The sequence below is a fragment of the Lepisma saccharinum genome, chromosome 7, assembly GCF_977018435.1.
Source record: "Lepisma saccharinum chromosome 7, izLepSacc3.1, whole genome shotgun sequence".
Classification (NCBI taxonomy): domain Eukaryota; kingdom Metazoa; phylum Arthropoda; class Insecta; order Zygentoma; family Lepismatidae; genus Lepisma; species Lepisma saccharinum.
In genome coordinates this window covers 43,323,693-43,346,178 of record NC_139235.1, presented here as the reverse complement: position 1 = coordinate 43,346,178, position 22,486 = coordinate 43,323,693, and the positions used below count along the sequence as shown (strand labels likewise).

The window sequence follows — 22,486 nt, the reverse complement described above, 5'->3', positions numbered from 1 at the left end:
GTTCAATGTGGCTTCCTTTTGTCACACAACACATCTATGTGATAGTCTAGTTCACCCCACTAACTCTCTAGCATATCACTACTAATGGCGGTAAATGCAGCTGTAATGCGATCCTGAAGCTCAACCAAAGTTGTTAGTAGTGGTGGCACATACAGTGTGTCCTTCAAATGGCCCCGAAGCAAAAAAAAAAAATCACAAACCGTTAGGTTGGGAGATCTAGGAGGCCATGGGAAATGTGCTAAGTCATCTTCAGCACACTGCCAAATCCAACGGCTTTTACCTTTACACAGGCAACCAGTTTCCTTAAACAGTTGATGACATAGCAGAATGCTTTGGTGACCTGGTGGTGCAGTTGCAAACTGTCTCCGGAATGCACGCTGTACAGTAAAATGGAAAAACACTTCTCATATTCCAAAACACAGAATGCTTTCTGCTGCATAGACGCCATTTTGGAAACTAATTGTGTTGCAATCTGTCAGCAGGTGCCAAGGTTACAAATATGAGAAATTAAACTCTCACATGTGTTCTTTCCTTTCAAGATTAGCACACACATATTATATTAATAGTTTTGGAAATATTTCACTTTAAAACCCGATAGATCGTTTATAATTACCCTGTACTTTTTCCATGACGATGATATGTAATGTGCCATGAAAGTTTCAAATTTAAGCTAGTAAGAGCAATAAAACTTGAATCTCTGCTGTGAAAAAGACAAGTAGCACACTCAGTGAATCAATGTGTGCATCATAAAACAAGAATATGGACCACACTATTCTTGTCAACATCGATAAAGAAACTCTTTTCCTTGTTAAGATGGGGTTGCAACCAGGGTTGGCCCAGGTGGGCCTAGCCCAGTTTTCCCCACGTGGGTTTTTTCAGAAAAATCCACATTGAAAAAACCTACTCAAAATGTGGGGTTTTCAGAAAATGTTGTAAATTATTGCTTTAAATAATTTAGAGGTTCTAGAATTGTCAACAGATTGAGAAAACTTGTAAAATAAAGGCTTGGCCAAGCTAATAATACTCAAAATAATTAATGTGGTACAACTCACAATGGTGTTGATTTCAGTCATAGTAATTTATTTACATTACATAATTTACATTTCAAATTCAAGTGGTGTTTTGAGGGGGCAACACTATTATCAATGTAATATGCCCCATGGTAAAATATCTTGCATATCCCTCCATGGAAAAAGTATGAAGATGTCCATGATTAGAGGGGGAAATTACTTGAGCTTGAAGTTTTTAATAAAAACTCTGTAATATAGTGTGTGGGGGAAAAGTCACCAATTTTGAGACCACGATATCTGTAGCAAATTTAAGTTCTTAAGCTGAAATTCATGTCGCAAATAGATACACCCAGGGAATGATTTTATTTTCATTTCAAGATGGTGAATGAAAAATCAATTTTTCATATTCTGAGGTAGCTCCAAATTCGGATGACACTTTCAAATATCTGCCTAAACTACATTTTTGGACATTTAGAAATGAGATATAAATATTTTAGGGCATTTCTTACGCTATGGCATGACAAATATATTTTTTTATATGTATGTTGAGATCCAAATTGGGGTCACTAATGTTTTGTTCATGGGAACTGTTAGTTTCATAACAACCAGATATTTTGGGGGATGGATATTGTATTCCATTTGGATGAAATCAGTCAAGACAATTAAATATGTCAGCCTTATAATTTTGGCATGGTTAGTACACGGAGGAGATATTTAAACTTCAAACATTCAAAAAAAATTATGAGAAAGCACAACTGTGAACAAACTGTATTCAAGCAGATTTAGAAGTGTGTGTGTGTGTGTGTGTGCAGCTACCGTATGTTGTAAAGATAAATTTCCCCTTGCATATAGCACCATGCCATGAAAGCACATTCGGGGGATATGGGGGTAGGGCCCGACATATTCTTGATCTCTGTCATTTTGGAGGTGATGTGATCACAACCAAACTCTAACTGCCTTTACCTCACCCCCCCCCCCCCCCAGGATCCATTGATTTGAGGCTGGGTGAGTTCCAGAGCTGCTTATGCAGGGAAAAGACTAGAAAAATACCTAGAGGCACATATTTTTTGTAAATAAAAAAGCAAAATTTCTGTACAAAAACAAAGTCGATTTAGGGTTCAAAAGTGATAAATAAAACAAAATTTTGGTGTTACAGCGGTGAATAATCACATCAAAAGTGCTATATAAAATTAATTTTGATTTTAAAATTGTGAATATAATCCAAAATTTGATTTAAAAACTGCACTTACTACACAAAATAAACTTATGCCTTCTAATAGCAAATTTATGTAGTTACAAGAGTATTAAGTTTATTTCTGTGTAAAGGGGTCCATTTTTAATTCTCAAATATTTACAGCAAATTAACCAATTTTCCGTGAATTACATAACTTGCAGGATATTTCAGACTTCAGAAAGTGTCACCGTCAGTATATAAATGGTAAATTTCATGTTTAAGAGTACATTTCGTATTTTTCAGTTCATTTCACATTATTTCGTGACAAAACAGGGTAGGAAAATGCACCTCACACCTTTCAGAAATATGAAAAATGAATATTACAGCATGTTATTTCATATTTTGTGTTTTCGTCAAAAACGAAATTTGCATGCCTCTAGTAATACTCCTAAGCAGTAGTATCCCCCTTTTCCTCTCTATTTTCTCAATTTTCACACACATCAATTTTCTCCGCTTTTTCAATGGGACAAACAAACATCCACGTCTGAACCAGGATTCTAACCAGGGCTTTGCAGTGTGCTGTGCTAACCTGTGCTGTGCTAACCACTCTGCCACGGAGGTTGACTAAACACCACAGCTATCAAGTATTAGTATAGTATTGCAATGCACAATCATGGGAACTGATCAGATTTATTAACTGTTACGCCATCCAGGAAAAGTAGAATCAAACAGTTGGGCAAATTTTTCAGAACATAGTATTTTAGATAATTTAATAATTTGTCCTGCACTGTGGCTATGCGGTTATGCTTTGGGCTCCAGGACGTGTGAAGGTTTGAGTCTCCTTGGGGAAACGTAACAGCTTTTCTCCTGAGATTTTGGCCTGTGTACGAGACTAGTGAACACTCACCATCATGATTAAATTGGGGAGTTACGAATGAGTAGCATAACCCGGTCATGAAAACCTACAGCGATGACCGGGGGTTCGTCGTGCTGACCACATGACACCCCGTAACTGGTTGCATACTCTCCCACCTCAGAGTAGGATCAGGTGGGAGTGCGACCAGTTGTCGGTAGGTAGGCCTGGGCCCTCAATGGTCTGTTGCGGGATGGGTTATGTATGTTTTTGTTTAATCATTTCAAGGTGTGAGACCTTGATTGTCAATTCTTAACTATGTTAACATTAAATAGTTTTTGATTCAGTGAACTAAAACAATACAAATTGAATGTTCCAATATATTACTATGAGAGAAAATGTATTTCATTTTTGAAAAATATATATTTATAAACATAACCTGAAAAAAAACCAATAAAACCCAGTTTTGCCCAGGTTTTATCTGAAAAAACAACCTGGGCAAAATGCCAACCCTGGTTGAAACAAGTTTGTGCTTCAGTGCCATAAAACAGTGCAGAAAAGAGTTGGAAAAATTTGTGCAGCATCAAAGGACACAAAGGGCCAAGCAACTACTTGGGGTGCTTCCTTACAAGAACCAGCGACATCAGTGTCTTGAGTGGTGGACACGTGTCACTTAATGCCTAGACAAGATTGGGAGGACTGTACTAAAACAGTTAATTTCCAAGCTTGATCATAAGTTCATTTTCTTCTTTGTCTTGGATCCCCCGCCCCAACTTTCTTAAGAATAGAGGAGTGTTTAATTCTCTTTTGCTGGTGTTACACTGCTGCCACAATACAAGATCATGTGCATGGAAGCAATTCGATCACCTCACCTCCCCCCTACAGCACAGACTTAGCCCCAAATGAATTTTACCCTAGTTATATGGGAGTCTCTCCAGGAGCTGAACAAAACTGGTGGCCCGCTGCAATAAGTGCTTCAACAATGGTAGTAACTATGTTGAAAGTAGTGTACAGTATGTAGTCATGAACACTTTTGGATCACAACAATCTCATTGAAAGTCCATAGAATACAAGCTATAAGTGTCCATGACTATACATTAAATGGCATATAAATGGTTTGTAAATATATTCTTGTGTTTTCTTAATAGCCTGAAACAAAATGAGATCATTACTTGATCCTTGTTATGTATTGTATTATACGTGTTTAATAATTACTTTTAATTAAAACACGTGGTTTTTGGCTCTTAAGTTTTGGTTATTTGTAGGGGTGGGACCGATTAATCGGTACTCTATCGGTGTCGGCCGATATTACAGATTATTTTACCGATCCGATATATCAATAAATATGATAATTTAGTCCAAAATTCTGCCATTTTATTGTAATTTATATGGATAATCTCCATGCCCTACTTTCTAAAAAAGTAAATGTCTTAATATGTAATTTCTTTTTCACTGCAGTCACATTGAAACACACATTTATTAAGGAGGTCAATGAACCTTCCAGGTTCTTTGAGAACCATTTCTAATTTTATATCGGATCGGTAGAATATTGGTTATCGGTATCGGTACATTTTATACCGGTACTTTATCGGTATCGGCCAAAATTTCATATCGTCCCATCCCTAGTTATTTGGTAAGACAGTGGAACCTCGATTTTATGTTTTTCAGGGGACCAAGTTGAACAAACTTAATATGCGAGAAAATATAAAATTGGGGGAAATTTGTAACATTTTGCTATGTTAGGACCATCAAGTATGAATGTATAATGTGGGAAAACATAAAATCAATGTATTTTTTGTGTTGTGTATTCTATATGTTTTATGTACTTTTTTTAATAAAAAAATCTTGGCCATTGAAGGAGACAGGAGTGTTGCTGGAAAACCAACCTGCGGAATTTCCCTTGTTAATCAGGGAGCTACAAAAGGACGAGTGGAAAGAAAGCCTTGACACAGTATCAGTAGAGTGCTGTTAGGTGTGAAGGAGTATCTTTTATCAGGGAAGAGGCTGGGATACTTTTTATGATACAGAAAATACTATTACCCGCAACAATGAGCCAACAGAATTGATTTATCAAATCTACACACTTGCATTTCACATTGTTTCACCAATTCATATGGGAAAGTGTGCACACCCACACCTCTTAGACCCCTTCTTTTGACACTGGGAGGTTATTATTTTTTTACTTGTGTAGTTGACGGTTACGGAGTCCAGTAGTGTCCAGTCAGTACTGTCTCATACAGGAAACTGTAAAGATGGGAAGAGGCCAAAATTAACTGTTTCCTGTAAATATGTAAACAGAATAAACCCCTCGATATCTAAAAGTATTCAGGAATGTTGTATGATTTGAGGAAAAATAAAAAATACCAATCTATAAAAAATAAAAGATACATTTTACACAGAATATCTACAATAAAGAAGAAGCTTCCTGGAGGAAAATGTGAAATGTGTATCTTCAGGTCAGTGAATAACATTAGTAGTTGTGTGGTGGTTATATGCAAAACATAATTGAGATATTGAGATACATACCAAGATCTTCACACACTCCTGTCACTGTGCCATATATTTCAAATCCTGATAAGCTTAAGTAATGGGTCTGTCCAGATGCATTCTTCCCAGTCTGCTGCAATCTGATGTGCCGCCAGCCCTGAGTCTCCTCTGCTGGTGGTTCTATCGGCCAGGAAGATGTGCTACCAGGCTCATTCAGTGAACAGTCGTCAATGTGTGTGTACAAGGTAGTCCAATTAATGCCATCTTTGGAAACCTTAAAAAGGAAAATTGAACATCTGATTAGGATGCCTGATATAAATTTCAACGTACAGTGAAAAACTTGATAATACAGTTCTCAGGTCTAAGTTAAAGCCTGTTTTATGTAAATCTACTAATCTGAATTAGAGACAAACCACTCAATAGTACCCTCCACTGGGAATCAAATCTTAAGTCCAGGCTTGCACTTGAAACATAATGTTATGGATGAACATTCTCCAAAAGGTTGGCTCAATTTTCTACTGCAGGAAACTTAAAATGTATTACCTGCTCTTCATTGTTATTGAATACAAAATTAACGTTTTTATGAAGATTTAAATGTGTTCTCCTGTTACTGTACTAACACACTTAAGGTAAAAGTAATAATTATCAGAACAAAATACAGTTAATGTCCTTACTATTACTATCTCCCCCTCTCTCCATTGGCTAAAAAATTGCAACCAGAAGAGGGATGGAGAATTCAGAAGGGGAATTTCCTCTTATCCTCCAGTACAAGTAATTTTAATAGTACAAAATTAGATAGTCTGTGACAGTGTATGGGTAACTAAACTGTATGTTAAAATTAAAACATGCTATTTCATGCTACAAGTTGTTGACATATTAAAGATGAGGTAAATCACAATATGTCCCCTATTTTATCTTCTGAATTTTCAAACCGACTTTGATTCTTCTTCAGGGACAGGAGAAAATAATATGTTGTGAAAGGGTTAAAACATGGTTAAAATATTTTCTATTAATTATTTAAAAAAAATTAAATAAAGTATTTACAATGGTTAAAAATATTTCAATAAATTTTATATCGCTTTTCTGTCACTTTTGGCTAATTGCAATGATGAGGATTGATAAAGGGACACACAGAGAGATATGACTCAAGTGGGAAGATCACAAGTTTATCACTAAATGCACAGCTAGGCTACAGAGGCTCAGAAAAACTAAACTGTAAAAGATGAATCCCTGAAGTTTACCTGGAACAACCAATTTCTCAGAGCTGATCTCCCATATCCTCTAGCATGCCTCAGCGTGTAGCAATTTGGCAAAATCCATAAACCCAGATCTATTGCGAACCATGCACGCTTGTCATCATTTGTGTGGCAATTCAAAGCAGATGCATCACGGCTTAAGATGTCTTCCAGTCGTCCATATGGGAGATTCCTGCCTTCAGAAGAAGTCACTACAACTAACCCATACTGTCCAGGGTTGACCCATTCAGGAGAAGTCCTAAGAAATGAAAAAAGAATGAATGAATTTTCCATATGCCACTATTGTATAACTATGTTAGTAAGTTTAACAACCGCTTAACAGTCATGATAATATACAGCTACAGGCTGATAATTTTACATTAGCATCACTTGGTAAAGTAGAAACAGAAAGACAAAACTATTATCAATGTTTTTACTATTAATTTTGGCAGCCATTGCCACCATCTAATCTGGTAAATATTGGGTAAGTGCTTGATTCCGCTACATTAATGAAGAACTCAGTGTTTATTGTTTCCGTCTGTACACCCGCTGCACACCTTTTCAACATTTTAAATTTTTCATAATTGAAGAACAGTGGCTAATAAGAAACCTAATATACTTTTTATGGCCAAGACCAATGGTATTGGTTCACATTTATTTACTGATACCTGCCGAACATTTTGAGTATTTTGCTCCTTCACAGACTCCTCAAAAATGCGGTGTGACACTTTTGCGGGGCCAAATTATCCTGGAAATTGTGCAAAATTTAAAGTTTCTCTTTTTTGCACAAGTTTTGTGTTAAAAAAAATTATTTTGTTACAATATGTAATTTAATATTCTTATGTATATTCTCAAATATTTTAAAGCAAAATATGCATGTAATTAGAGTTGAACACTTACACACTAATATTAATCTCAATTTTGAACAACTTTTAATTATTACAATTTTTCAACCATCCCTATCAGTATCGGTGGGAATCTGTGATTATCGGCATCGGTATGGGTTCAAAGCAGCAGCGGCTCAAGGGGTAGAGCCACCGTGCCATGGCACTACCCTCAGAAGAAACTCATACCTTGCCCAAGTATTGTTAAATGGACATTTTGATAGTTTACAGACAAGGCGATTCGAATCTTGCAATCGGTCAAGCTGACGTGACGACCACCTGCCCCAACCTCCTCACTGCATTGCCAGCTGTTTTGTTTGTAATTTCGCGAGGCAACAGTGAATGCCATCCAAGAGCTGGCCTAACCAAGTTGACACACGTGCAGAGGGTTGAAGAAGTCTCAGCGAGGAACATTTCCACCATGAGCCGAGAAGAAAGTGACAAGGGGCAGGGTTAGCTCATAAGACCGACCGTGCCCGTTTTCGCCTGGCATGGTGAGGGAACTTTCGCAGTGTTGACACAGTTGCCACCTTTTTGATAATAGATAGATGCGCCTAGAGGGCCATCCAGACTTTTTAAAAAATATAAAAGTAAAAAATCCTATGATGATGCAAGTTTCCTTTGGCATTTCGACAATTTCTTTTTACAACAAAGATATTTCGACATCCAGTTGGAATACGTGTGCATGGGGAGGAGAAGGTGAGAGGATTTGTTTTTCCCTTCCTCTTGTAATTGTTGTGTTTTTAGGGAAGTGTCCTGTAGGTTAGTGAGTGAAGATGAACCAGATTAGTGCGTTATTACCTAAACACACATTGTTTTCCACGTTATCAAACGAGGATAAACATCTTGGCCAGTGGCGCAACCTCAAGGAGGGGGCGGGGCATTGCGAAGGTTTTCTTTTTCGATTGCTTGATCACGTTGGCACTACACATCATAGTTGCCGCCACTGGTTCAAAGTGGTATCGGATCAACCCTAATTTTTTTAAATGAATGCATGTTCACTACAAAATATACTCTCATATACATTAAACAATGTAACTTACATATATGTATATTTACGAGGCCTGAGCAGATAACACTTTGAACTGATTACCAATTCTTACCAATTAATACCACCAATACCGATTACCGATATTTGAAACTTGTAAGAATTCTATGTAGTTCACAGCAGTCATTAATTTTAATGCATAAGGTTTCCACTGAAACTATACCACAGCATTCAACCTGAGTTTCGCTTTAAAATATTCACATTTTCAAATGAACCATTTAATCACAAAATCCATTTCTCTTCACAATGTTGTTGCACACATTATGCATTTTGTATAATTTCCAATATATTTAGACTATAAATTCCAATGGATACTTTCAAATACCGATACAACTGGTACCAACCAGTACCACTGTTATTGGCTCATCCCTAATATGCTATGATGTAACATCCTACTCCACAAACTTTCCCTCCAAGTGCCTGGAAGAAAATCATGGAAAAAGAGAACTTTTCATGCCCCAACTTTCACATGTTCATGAAGGATGCTGTAGACTTTTATTCATTTCTTCACTAGAAGAAAGGTACTCTCTCTCACTCGTACAATGTTCAATAATCCATAGGCTACCGAATAAGTTTAATATAATCTCAAACCAAATACAGTGGAACCTTGATTTTATGTTCCAGGATTTTACATTTTCCTGCATTATACATTCAATCTTCGAACAAGTGTTCTCGAATTACCAGCCAGGTTAAGTCGATGTTAAGCCTTACCCCGACATCCCCCTATATATGCCTCATGGCATGGTGCAAAGGTTACGGGGAACTTTTACATGTATGAAATATATTTTTCCGTTATTCTGCACTATGTGGATCCATCTTTTGAGTCCTCATACCTTCTTTGAAAATGGCGATTACTAAATTTTAAGTCATATCGTTTTATGGCAACTTTATATTTATTTACTTGGCATACAGTTTTACGATAATATTCAAATATGAAACATCATATTATGGTAGTAAACTTATAACTTACATTAGCAAAATTTCTAACCACATATGCACTTGGATAAAGAAAAATACTTACTTTCCATTTGTACCAATCCAGTATATGATGCCATTTTCATCAAAATCATGTTGATGTCTGAATGTTATTTTCTGGCCCTCCTTCAACTTCTTGACAAATGCAAACGTTGATCTTTCATAATCGTACCATTGCTTGGCCACCATTTTCAACAGGTACCTTTCAAGTTGTACAACAGTGCTAAGGGGTTCCATTTTCAAGCTTCTTCCTGTCCTGTCTATCAATGAGCTTTCACCAGGGGCCTTTTCCAATCTAAACCTGAGTCGTCTTGTGAGAATCTGAGAAAATAATAATACAACATTATTGGCCTGCACTGGAAAGACTGTATCAAGACAATCACACCGAGCTGTAGAATATCCAATCATCATTTTAATTTCTTACTTCTTAATAGGCTGGTGAAGACCATGATTTCGGGCTTCCATATCCCTAATCAGCAACCTTCCCCCTCTCCCCATGACACACTACTTCTCAATGTTGCTGGTCAAGTGCTTTTCTACCAACTCTCTGGTAGAATTTTTATGGGAAGTAGTAGTCTGGGGAGGGATTTGTAATGTTCTTTGAAAACTGTTGGTAAGTCTTGCAATTCCATGAGACAAATTACTTACTGTCAGGTACTGTTTCGTATTTCCAGAAAATGCAAAACTTTACCTACACAATAGTTGAACCATGTACTGAAACCTTAAATTGATAATGTTCTAAATATGCTACACACATCAAATGTAATGTGATAAATGTTACAAAAAGAATCAGTTCTTTCTTTAAATCTATATGCATCTCTTCCCTCAAAAGGTGAACACAGAAACCCTAATTATTAGATCTTGGTGCTGCCTATACGCAGGGAGAACAAAGGTATTCTGTTAAAACATTAAACAGTCGTTTAATATCAGATTAACGTAAGAATAAATCAATAATGATTGGCAACTCTTTCCCCTTGAAAAACCTTCACCTCTCCTGGGTTCTGTAACAAAATAAAATAAAATTTAAAAATCGATCAACGTAAGTATTAATACTGATGACCAGCTCAAAAGCTTAAAAGTGCTTTCTAGCATTTGACAATACCATTGAGATATCACTCCTTAAGGGAAGACTAAATGCTGTCTAAGACTGTTTACTTGTTGTTTTGTCATCTAAAATAAAGTGACACCCCTCAGACTACATCTGACAGTAATAGTATACACATTTAATGAAGGTAGAGGGTAAAAAATTACTGTATTTTTCACATCTGTAAAGAAATTCACACATCATTCCCAGTGCCAAAAATTCATGTGTAATTCAAGGATTCCCCAGTCAGTAGACACCCTGAAGAACAATGCTATTAGCAAAGTAACTAGTTATTCCAAGAAGAGTGAAGCATGAACTTTTACCTGTAAACCATATCCTGAGCCTGGGGTGTCATACAAGTAGACAGGTAACTTTTCAATGGATTCAAGAACAGCAACTAATTTGTGGACAAGAATCACAGCTGTGTTCATGTTGCCATTCTCCATTTCTTTATCCTGAAATTTCAAAATTAAAATTCAGTAAGAACATTTCTCTGACACAGAAGGAAGAATTGTAACATCATATGCTGGCAATGTCAAACATGCACACATATATTGCTGACTGGCATAACAGATACTGATTTTCAACAGCTTAGCTTTATAAAGCAAATCAAATTTTGCATTAAAGAGACTACTTTAATGCAAAACTATGGCAGCACAAAGGGAAATTGGCTCTACAGAAATTAACTGTATTGCAGGATTTACATTGCTTACATTTCTCTTGGCAGATAAATTCTAAAAATATATATAGGGTTTTCCAATAAGAACGATATGATTTTACAATGAAATAAAAATAAAAACTATTTCAGATACAACCAAACTTTTTATACTATTTTGAAGCATAGTTTATTACATTATGTTTTGAATAACACATCATTTAAGTGTCCATCTTCGACTTCGTGCACACAAGTGAATTCAATGAACTCAATTTTGTGCAATAACTCGAGCCTTATGTCACGAATGCAGCGTTCAATGTTCAATCTTAATGCATCAAGGGTTCATGGTCTGTTTGCATAGACTATAGATTTCAAATAACCCCAAAAAAAGCAATCTAAAGGAGTTAAATCACAACTTCTTGGAGGCCAACTAACAGTTGCATTTCTTGAAATTAGCCTTTCACCAAACTGTTCTTGCAATATGTTGATAGTCGCATTAGCAGTGTGACATGTGGCACCATCTTGTTGGAACCACATGTCCTCCAAATCAATTTCATCTAAATTTGGCCACAAAACATCTGTTAACATCAATCAGTCCTGCTCACCAGTCACTGGAACTGCATCTCCTACCTAGTTTTGGAAAAACAATGGTCCGATGATGCCACCATGCCATAAACCACACCATACAGTGACCTTTTGTGGATGCAAGGGCTTCTTGTGAATCTCTTGTGGATCCACTTTACCAGAAATGAGCTTCATCTGAGAAGATTATGTGGATCATAGTTTTCGCGAAGTGCACGTTGAGTATTCACACATAAAATTTTTGGATAATAACTAAACATTCTTGAAGCGTGTATTTAGCCATGATGAATTGTCACAGTATACTAAACATAAATGTCAGTTATAACATTTGAAGCATAGTTGTAATTTCAAAATCATATCATTCTTATTGGAAAACCCTTTACAATAGGATCATCTGAATTATTTTAGCCAAACTGAATACATTGGAACCACAATTTTACATTCTGCAGTTTTACATTTTTCTGCATTAAAAATTCAATATTCATGATCCCAACATAGCAAAATGTTCAGACATTTTCCTCAATTTTACATTTTCCTGCATTTTAAGTTTTTTTCAGCTTGGTACCCTGAAAAACGTAAAATCGAGGTTTCACTGTAGTCGTGACTACAGTGTACACAGAATGAAATACTTACTTAACCGTGAAACTGGTTAAAATTTTTTGTGGATAAGCATTATTACTTTTATTTTTTAAAATTATTGATAATTTTACTAATCTGATACCTCTATAAATAACCTATAATTTAGTGCACAAATATGTCATTTTGAAAAGTAAATGTCTCATTGTATCTAAAGATATCTGTTTGTTGGTTACGCGGAGATAGGTAATTTTTCTCTGATAAGCTTACTTTTCATTTTTCCCTGTGCAAATTTTCTTCGCGATCGATTTTGACACCAGCGGTGGCTTCATCACGCATGTACTGTCTTGCTGCGGGCGACGTGGTTCCTTCTTCTACCACTTGTGCTCGTGGCGGCGCGAGACAAGAAACTAAGCCCAGTCTTTAAGCATTCGCAAAAAAAAGCCCGCCTGCACATACGAACAAACAACGTTCCATGGAAGCAGATGAAGAGATCGAGAACCGACGCCTACAGCACCAATTCCCCGATGTGTGACAAAAGGAGGAAGCATTACACCCACACCAGAACAGCAGAAAGTGAAAGGACCGCATCAACTAGACGGGTGGCGAAATCGATCCTGAAGAAAATTTGCACGGAAAAACGAAAAGTAAGCTTATCAGAGTAAATTAAGTAAATGTCTAATTACACAGTTCTTTTTCCTGAGGCAAATGCTGTTACCTAGTAACACTGATGGATTAAAGACTTGAACGAATCATTCATGTTCTTCATAGAACATTGCAATTTTATATTGGATCAGTAACATATCGATTATCAATAGTGGTAACTTTCTTATTGACACTATTTTGTTTTTATTTTCAAGTATTTTTCATGAAGAAAACAGTGAAACACACTTACCTTAAAACAGTTTTTAAACAGCTTCACTCTTTGTTTTTGCAACTTTGTGGCTTTCTTGTTTCTCACGCAATCATTCCACCCAGCACTTGATAGCATCATAAGCAATGCCTGAACCAAGCCACTGCTGTGCAACTCGTATGCCGACACCACACCTTCCTCCTGCAGCAGTTGTATAAGTTCTTGAAGGGCTGATTTCAAAATATCCCTCCAGGTGTTAACATCATGGTTATTCATTTGCTGTAAAACAAGACAACATGCAGGAATAACAAAACATTAAACACAAGGTAGGTACAGAAGTAATATGGCAATTATTATTATCCTTATTAGTATTATCGAATACATTATTTTCAAAAAGCGAGATTAGAGAATGTCACTTTAAAACATTTCTGAGGAAAGTTGGTATTCTATTATATTTTGAATATGAAATTGTAAAAAAAAATGTTTTAAAAATCCACAGCACAAAATCTAAAGTTTATTTTAGAGGCCAGTCAAGATTTCCTGTGAATTTGTTACCGTTTCATGATTTCTTCTAATAAATATATGTGTAGAAAACAACAAATAAAATAAAGTCAAATTATAAATACAGGAAAAAGGTATTGCATTTTGTTATGTAATTTTCTCATCCAGGATTGCCACTTATTTTACCAAATCAAATTTCCTAACATTTTGAAATACATTTTTAAACCACTGGCTCTGACTGTATATGGGACATTTTTAAAAGTATTTCGAAAAACTTGCAAAACACCTGTTGTTGTAAATTGGCATTTATAAACACATGAGAAGTACCCTGGCTTTTGGAAGTTTTTGAGAATCTTTTTGAAATTGCATGAGTTTTCCAAATTAGTGGAAGCCCTGTTATTTTATGACACTTCTTAGGACTAATCTTGGTAATGAGGATGAATGTCAATTCGACGGAATGTCCATGCCAGAACTCAAACCTGGAACCTTTGGTGGCCAGAAATATGATTAGTAAATATTATATCAGCATTTGGTTCAAGTTACACATTATCAAAATCTGTAATGTATGGAAAAGCATATTGTGAACGTTTTAACACAAAACAACTCACTTGCTTCTGACAAGCCCTTTCAATTTGTGCCACAATATTCCCTAGTTTGGCTACTACTCCTCTAGGCTGGGCTTGTGCAACCTTGAAGTACTTTTCATATATTTCTTGTGCTTGAACCTTCACCTGTGAAGAGAGAAATAAAAGTGAGAAAAAAATGGCAAAAGATATCACAAGATGCATAATGGAAGACAATTTCCTAATGATATAAATATTTCAGATGTAATCTTTCAAAAATCCTCTAACATGCTGTGTCATCAGAATCATACATAGTTTTTAGTTTTGTTTTAAGTACCTTTTATGCAAATAGACCAATCGGAACTGACCTACAGTTTAATGTGAAATCCAAACCACTATGTGTCTCTACTGTGTATGCATCTCATGGCCCTTTGATTACAAGGCAATGACGCTGCCATCGAGAGGCTCTCGTCATAAATAATAAAATAACCTAGTGTCAATGCACAGACTTTTGACAAAAGGTATTGGTAGTAGTCATTCAAAATTTAGAAATATACATATTATAATTTCTCTTGTAGTCTACAGTTATTACAAGCATAAAAACACAGTTTTTCGTTGTGACGTTTCAGGAGAACACACACTCTCTTCATCAGACATTTATTTTTAGTTTGATTAAGGATGCAGTTATAACAATGGTTAATTTTTTTAACAAAAAAGGATCAGGATACAATGGATGTTACATTGTTGTAATATAGCAACTTAAGTGTGAAACAAGCAGTCTGTGTTATTTCTTATTTCAGATAAAAAAAATTACCACATTCTCTTTTATTTAAAAATATATGAATTCCAAATATCATCAGGCAATTCAAAATCATCATTGCTTTTACTGAGTTTCTTGATGTTTTCCGTTACATTAAATGTTAAAGATGGTGGCTTACTCCACTTGTGAAAAAGAAAACTCCATAGTGGGTCTATGTTACCATTTTCATTATTTAATTTATTCCAGTGTTCTTCTGCAATGAACGAAGCTTCCCAGACATTCAAATCTATGTTTCCAGTCACTCTTTTTAAAAAACCCTTCTCTTTTTTAATCATATGCTTCCCTTTGATGATGTGAGCTGACAAACCTGTTCTTGGGTTTAGATTTATAATGGCCAAATCCTGTTCATGCCATCTTAATTGCCATTTTCCTTGCTGTTTGTCCTACAAAATCCTTTGAACATGAACAACTTATATTATATACTCCTGTGGTTTCCACATCTGGTAGAGATTTTCTCATTTTGTATTAATTAAATGTACATTCTGAACTTTTCTATGCTTGTAATAAATGTAGAGTACAAGATAAATAATTCTACAATGCAATGCTTACATACAAGAAAAATTATTATACATATTATAATTTCATGTTTAGGTAACAATGTATTTATAAACATTTAAAAGCATATCTGGGAAACCTCATAAGAGAATGAAAAGAAATGTAAAGTAAAACATTATACTATATAAGATAAAAATTCATAAAAAATCATGAAGAATGTACAATGGAACCCTGATTTTATATTTCCCTACAGCCCATTTTATGAACAGATGGGCTAATCTGAACTGGGACTAAAGCAGACTTAAGCAAGTTGCTTGTACTTCAGAGGCCTGCAAGCTCTCAATAAGGTGTGTTCTTCTTGCCTGCACACTTCACCTCAAGGCCAGTAAACAGAAGAGCAGTGTGGGAGCCACTTGCTTCTTTCACAAATAAAGCAGGTTGACCAGGCTTGGAGGACAGTACAGGGTATTCATAAAATAATAGTGGGGTTTCATAAAATAAATTTCCTTAAATATATTGATTGTCTTGTGTTGTCCAATATCTTCTTGGATTAAGTAGTTTAAATAGAATATTAATTCATATTATGGTAATGAGAGAAGCAGTAATATATAATTCAGGTACTCATGTTTTTCACGAATCTATTTTAGTAATGTTCCATTAATTTCGGTAGCCACTACCACCATCCTCGTTGGAATTTGTTGTGTCATTCCAACGAATTCCAACGAGGATGGTGGCAGTGGCTGCCGAAATTAATAATTATTTAAAATAGCTTCACAGAAAACGTGGGAACTGAATTAGAATATTAATATGGAGAAACTAGTACTCACTTTCTCCGCGAAACTGTTTTTTTTCCTTCTTTGTTCTATTAATTTCAGTGGGCACTGCCACCATCCTCGTTCCAACGTTAATAGAACAAAGAAGAAAAAACAGTTTCGTGGATAAAGTGAGTACTAGTTTCTCCATATGTATATACTATCGCGTCTCTTTTCCCAATTATGAATAGAATATTAAGTTGTAAACTTACAGGTGGTAAGTGCAATTAGGCCAACGATTTTAAAATTTTCTATTACACCTGATAGTGAGTGGTAGTGTTAATAAGTACAGGAAAACCTTGTTAATACGAAGTACCCTTTAATCCGAAGTTCTTCCCATTCTCCAGCCGATAAGATAGGATTTATAATGTATTTCAGTACGAATAAATCAAAATACGGATAATTTTTAATACGAAGTTGTTTACAAGACCCTTCGGCAAAACCGGTTTCGCTTAATTTGAAGTAGACACCTGTGCAAGTCGACAAGAGAAGATCGAATGTGGAGAGAGCTTGGACGTTATTTTAACTTGCTTGACATATTTCCTTGTCCTAAGAGCTGCTGACAACTCGAGGGAAGCAGCCTGAAATGCCCGCTGGACATTGACATTCTTTGTCAATGTGCATGGCAGGTCAAGCTCTTTCCCCGCTGAATGCACCACCTTGGAAATATTCACCAGTGGTAGATGAGACATGCGAGATAAGATTGCAGGAATGTTCCAAAATACAAGATGCGTGGCGCCTGGAAGTCTCACCCATCTGTCTAGCTCTGAGCTCGAGATTCAGCAATTTCCCGTGAGCGAGCAACTTTTGGCCTGGTAGCCAACAACTTCCGGTAGCCATTTTCATTAAAAGCATGTTCTTTGTGCCCTGTAGAACTTCACAAAAAAAGGGAAACTGTTACAGATAATCAAATCCACATAGGCCAACTAAAGATCGTCAACCCACTTAATGCATTGTCATCTAGGTTTCCCGCAAAAGTTGACGTCGATCTTACGTATGTTGCAACTCCAGTTTCCCGCTTCCAACGTTTCCCAACTGTGCCAGTCATAAAATTTGCCAAAACAGTGTTCTGTTGGCTGTGACTTCTCCCCTTTTTCTATCAGCAAACAGGTGGAAGGGGTACGTTGATAATTGTTTCGGCCACGATTTTCTTGCTCGTGTGCGCACACGGGCTCCTTTCTTATGGCATCTAAAAAAAAGCAAACAGTTCTGAATACCTTCTTCAGAACGAACAAAAACCGCAGGATAAGAAAAAGAAAAGTGACCCCCTCCCTTCTCCTACAACAGCACATTATCTGCCACTGGTGTGCATGGTCATGTGATAATTGCAGAATTCAGGTCCCTCTTTCTTGTTTGAATGCAGCTGTCTGGATAGGAAATATTGCCTGTATTATTGTCTGTTGCATGGTGAAAGGTAATGCAAGGATCACTTTTCATTTTTATACTGCTCATAAAAGTTCATCTTTAAAATGCGAATGACTTTCCTTCTGCAACCTGCTGCTCTAACTTCCAGCCGGTCTCATTGTATTTACGCTGCAGCTGGCACCAGTGTTTAGTCTAGCGTCTGGAAAGCTGTCACTTGCTGATAACGGCAATGAGAAGGAATAAGCCTCATTGTTTTGTATCTCGCAAAGCTGTTTTGATTTGACGATATCGAAATTCAATCTCCAGAAAGAAAAAGAAGAGTTAAAACAACATCATGATGCACATAAAGTTTGTATAATCGCGGCTTTTCTTCAGAACCATTAGCGTGCTGCTGTTAAAAAAAAAACAAAAAAAAAATCCAAACCAGAGTGATTATCGAGTGTGGCACTGTTTAATGTGTCCTAGGTTCAAACAGATCGCAAGTTGTGTGTTTACTTTTTCAGAGTGGATTACAATGCAAGTCGAGGAAGAGTTTGGTCTGATCCCTGCAAAGGGGGAGGGGGCGAATATGAAGTTAACTGAAGCAAAGAAAACGTGACTTTTTTTACGATGTGTTTTAGACAGCCGAACCAGAACAAAATTTACAGCCTGATATTTTTTTTCTTTTTTGGTGGTGGTGGTGCCAGGGAAAGGTTGTGTTCTCTCCCGAGAGAATCTTCTCTTACCAGTTAATCCTGTAACAGACAATGTTCTAGTGAATGCACATAAAATCCAATATTCATTCTGTCCGATTATCTCCAGTCTCTTGCTCGCGCCAGTGTGACTACTATCAAGATTCTTCAGAGTTTCACTTCTTGCAATAAACGAGATTGTTTTCCATTCCGTAGGTCTCCATGCAAACGGGTTTCTTATGAACTAAAATTGTAAGAATTTCGTGGAAGAACGACGACTTTGCACAATTAAAAGAAAACACAGTTTTTTAAAAGACTTTTTGCCACAACATGCATCCCGTGCATAACTGGTTGTATAACCAGACAGGATAAATGGTGTTAACCATCCACTTGGAATCTTTGTGTCCCCGTAAGCTCCTTGTTCTCATTTTGTGTAACATTTTTTACACTTTCTTGAAAACATACAATATTATTATATAGTACATATAAAGCTTATTTTCTGAGATACCACCAAGTATAAAACATTCGTTGTGGGGGCAATTTATACTCTACTTTATTTACACCTGAAAAACAGGTGCCATCTTGAAAAGTTTGGATAACTCGAAGTAGTTTAATTCGAAGTTGACATTTTTTGGTCCCTTGAACTTCGTATTAATGAGGTTTTCCTGTACATTAATTTCATATCACGTCAGTGGCACAGTGAATAGCACAGGAATTTAAATAGAATATTCATGAAAAACATAGGCCTACTATCATTACCGCTATTTTAAGTTTGTAATATATGTATTCCTTATTTTGTGTCATGCCTTTGAATTTTATTTTTAGCAGTTGTTTTTACTTTCGCACTTTTAAAACAGGCCGCTTCACAGTGAATTTCTAAAGTTTTGTCATCAGCATTGTGTTAGCCTACAATAGGTCTTTCCAAGGTCTCGAAGGTGCATATCCTGATGCTTGAACGTCCTTGTGTAGCATGTTCTTACATCACTGCTCGGTGAATAGCTTCTGTACAAAATAATGAGAACAATAGTAAAAACAGCGAACAACTTACTTTCTGCTTCATGGCTTCTATCTTTGACCGGAGTCTCTTCCCACGCTTTCCGGTCCATCCTCCTGAAAACTCTGGACCCAGAGTAGTTTCCGCAGTGAAAGAGTGCTTCGTGCCTCTGTTCGATTCAAAGATAAACCCTGGTAAGTCCTCTCGTAGAATTGTAGCTTGCTGAAAATTAAATGAACAATGGAGTTTACATTCATTTTTCCCTCCAGATGTTTGTTGCATTACTGTTATTAAACTTAGGGGAGCCAAAAAGTACAGAATAACACTATATCCTAACCTAACATTACACCTTAATATCTACCAGTTTTAAACATTATCTACTTTTCCTATCTTTTCAAAAATTGAGAGCCGTGGTGGTCTATTCAGTAGGGCATTTGACCGGACTGTGGGAGACCAAGATTCGATTTCCAGGGCAGGTGATTGAAGGTCAGAATTTTCTTGGCCTTGTCCGCATAAACCAGCTCTGGGGTACACCCTGCCTCGAACCAATGGGTACCTGTGGAGGGGGGGGGGTAAAGGTGACTGGAGCATGGTGCTGATCACATCACCTCTAAAATGGCACAGATTGAGAATGTGTGGGGCCCTACCCCCACATCCCCTAAATGTGCCTTCATGGCATAGTGCTATATGGACAAGGAACTTTACCTTTCAAAAATGGAACTGACTAATTGTGAAGGCCTTTGATATGTTTTACTTGCATTACGTACCTTTTTTGTTGTTTTATTCCTAGTTTTAGAAATAGAAAAATAACTTATATTGTTGATTGATTTGTAGACAAATTTCATGCATTCTTATTTCAAAATTCTGCAAATAAATGTCCAATGAAAGGGGCGTCATATCTCCTCAAATCAAGCTACTATGTTAAACTTCATGGAGCAACCACTACTAAATTGCTTTTTACTGGGTAATGCACACTCAGTGCATTGAATCCCACAGCTACCATTTTCCAAGTGTCAAGACCACAGTCCACCACTAATGCTTCCAAGCAGCTCCCCAATTGCCTCATGATGCTGGGACAACACAGAAATTTTTGTAGCTCATGTCAGGCATGCAGGACTTATCGAGTGTAGAGAAAAAATAAGTAAGTTCAGCTATGCGGAGCGGAAGCTCTAAACTAGGAATGGCTACAAAATCGAAATAATAGATATCTGGATATCCAGATAGTGAGGATATCCATGTGTGCAGATCACTATTTACTTTATCAAGGCTAGTAAGTTATTCTTCTGGTGAGAATGGTTTCTTCAATTAAGGAAATAATTACCAAATCAAGGTCCTTGCACAAATGACCAACATTGAAATATAAGCACATAAGCACGATAAACACTGAACTTAGTAATGCAGAAATCTGTTTTAGGCAAAAATAAAAAATAATAATAAATAAAATAAAGAATGTGCTGAGTATCCGTAAACAAATAAACACACAGATTGAGTAATGGAATTGTTGAGAATCTGTATGGAAGATATACGACCATGAGAAAAGAATATTCAGAAAATGTAAAATGAATAAATGATAAAACTGTCCCGTTAATCACACATTTGGATATTTCGGATATCCAGGTATTTTGGATAATCCAAAAATCTGAATATTTTGGAAAAGTCGAATATCTAAGTCAAATATCTCTAAAATCTAAATGAATATCTTGATAATTCAGATATCAGAATATCTGATATCTGGATATTTCAAATCCGAATAGAAAATTATTTGATATTCTGATAAAATCTTGTTTGGGTTTGGCCATCCCTACTCTAAACAAAACTAAAAAAATATATTATTCATTATTTATTTTTTAAACAGCATGTTCATTATGCAATGTTTCACAATGTATAGTTTGCATAAAACCAGTCCATGAGCTGTTTAGATATAAAATAGCGGAAAGCTATGCATTTTAGCATAATGTGGAAGACAGTTCCTTGTGTAAATACTAAAATAGCTTTCATATATTTGAACAGCTGAAGCAATGGATATTTACACAGCTAAACAATTGCACAGCAACAAACCATCACTGCAGTTCAAAGAACAGTGTTGTACGATCACTTTAACTTTATTCCTTTATAAAACATTACTATGCTTCAGTAATACACAGAACATCTGATGTTAGAAAATTTATGCTTACAAGTATTACCTGTTGTCCATCAGAGTTGTGTATGTGAAGTTCCCCTTCTTTCCGACTAGCAAGAGACCAATTTCCAACAACAAGCCTGATAGGGCCTGGTCGGGACAACACTGGTTGGCTGGGTGAGCCTGGCTTCACCTGTGACCTCGCTCGCTGAAGTTTCTCAAGGAATTCCCCTCGATTCTCTGTTGATTAAAAATACAAATTCATTATAAATGAAATAAATATTCATGCTTATAATAAGTTTAAAGGTAAGTTCTGCTTTGATAAAAAAAATCTCTACAATCTAAAAAAATAAAAATCTACAAAAAATAAAAATCTCTTTGATAAAAATCTCTACAATGTTTTAAGAAATTTGAATTCTCTAGATTTTATGTTTAAAATTGCAGGTGTTACTGCAGGTCAGTGGTTGGTGAAATTTAAACACCGAAATTGGCCAATACTTTTTCAGAGTTTGAATATCTTGCAGAGCGTGTAGAAATACTGTGCAACACTTTTGCAGATTATAAATATCCTTAAAAATTTGCAAAATGCAATACAAGGAGAGAAATAGTTTTGTGATTAAATGATTATCTTGTGTGTAAGAATGGACATTTAAAAGCAAAACTTTGGTCAATTTCTATGGTATAGTTCCAATGGAAAAAACTACATTCAAATGTATTAAGATTCTGAAGC

General features: G+C 36.1%; 1 protein-coding gene across 10 annotated transcripts in view; it reads right to left on the bottom strand.

The window, feature by feature from the left end:
- Ufd4 (ubiquitin fusion-degradation 4-like) overlaps positions 1-22,486 on the bottom strand; it is a 219,528-nt gene that overhangs the window by 73,523 nt on the left and 123,519 nt on the right. For 7 of the 10 annotated variants that reach the window (XM_083125212.1, XM_083125216.1, XM_083125220.1 and 4 more), the window contains 8 exons: positions 21,812-21,996; positions 19,692-19,859; positions 14,526-14,648; positions 13,459-13,695; positions 11,074-11,205; positions 9,713-9,987; positions 6,766-7,018; positions 5,564-5,798 (listed from right to left, as the gene is read on the bottom strand). In XM_083125212.1, the coding sequence (XP_082981338.1) occupies positions 5,564-5,798; positions 6,766-7,018; positions 9,713-9,987; positions 11,074-11,205; positions 13,459-13,695; positions 14,526-14,648; positions 19,692-19,859; positions 21,812-21,996 (1,608 nt within the window). The remainder of the gene's footprint in view (positions 1-5,563; positions 5,799-6,765; positions 7,019-9,712; positions 9,988-11,073; positions 11,206-13,458; positions 13,696-14,525; positions 14,649-19,691; positions 19,860-21,811; positions 21,997-22,486) is intronic. The other 3 variants (XM_083125214.1, XM_083125222.1, XM_083125215.1) reach the window with 1 other exon arrangement.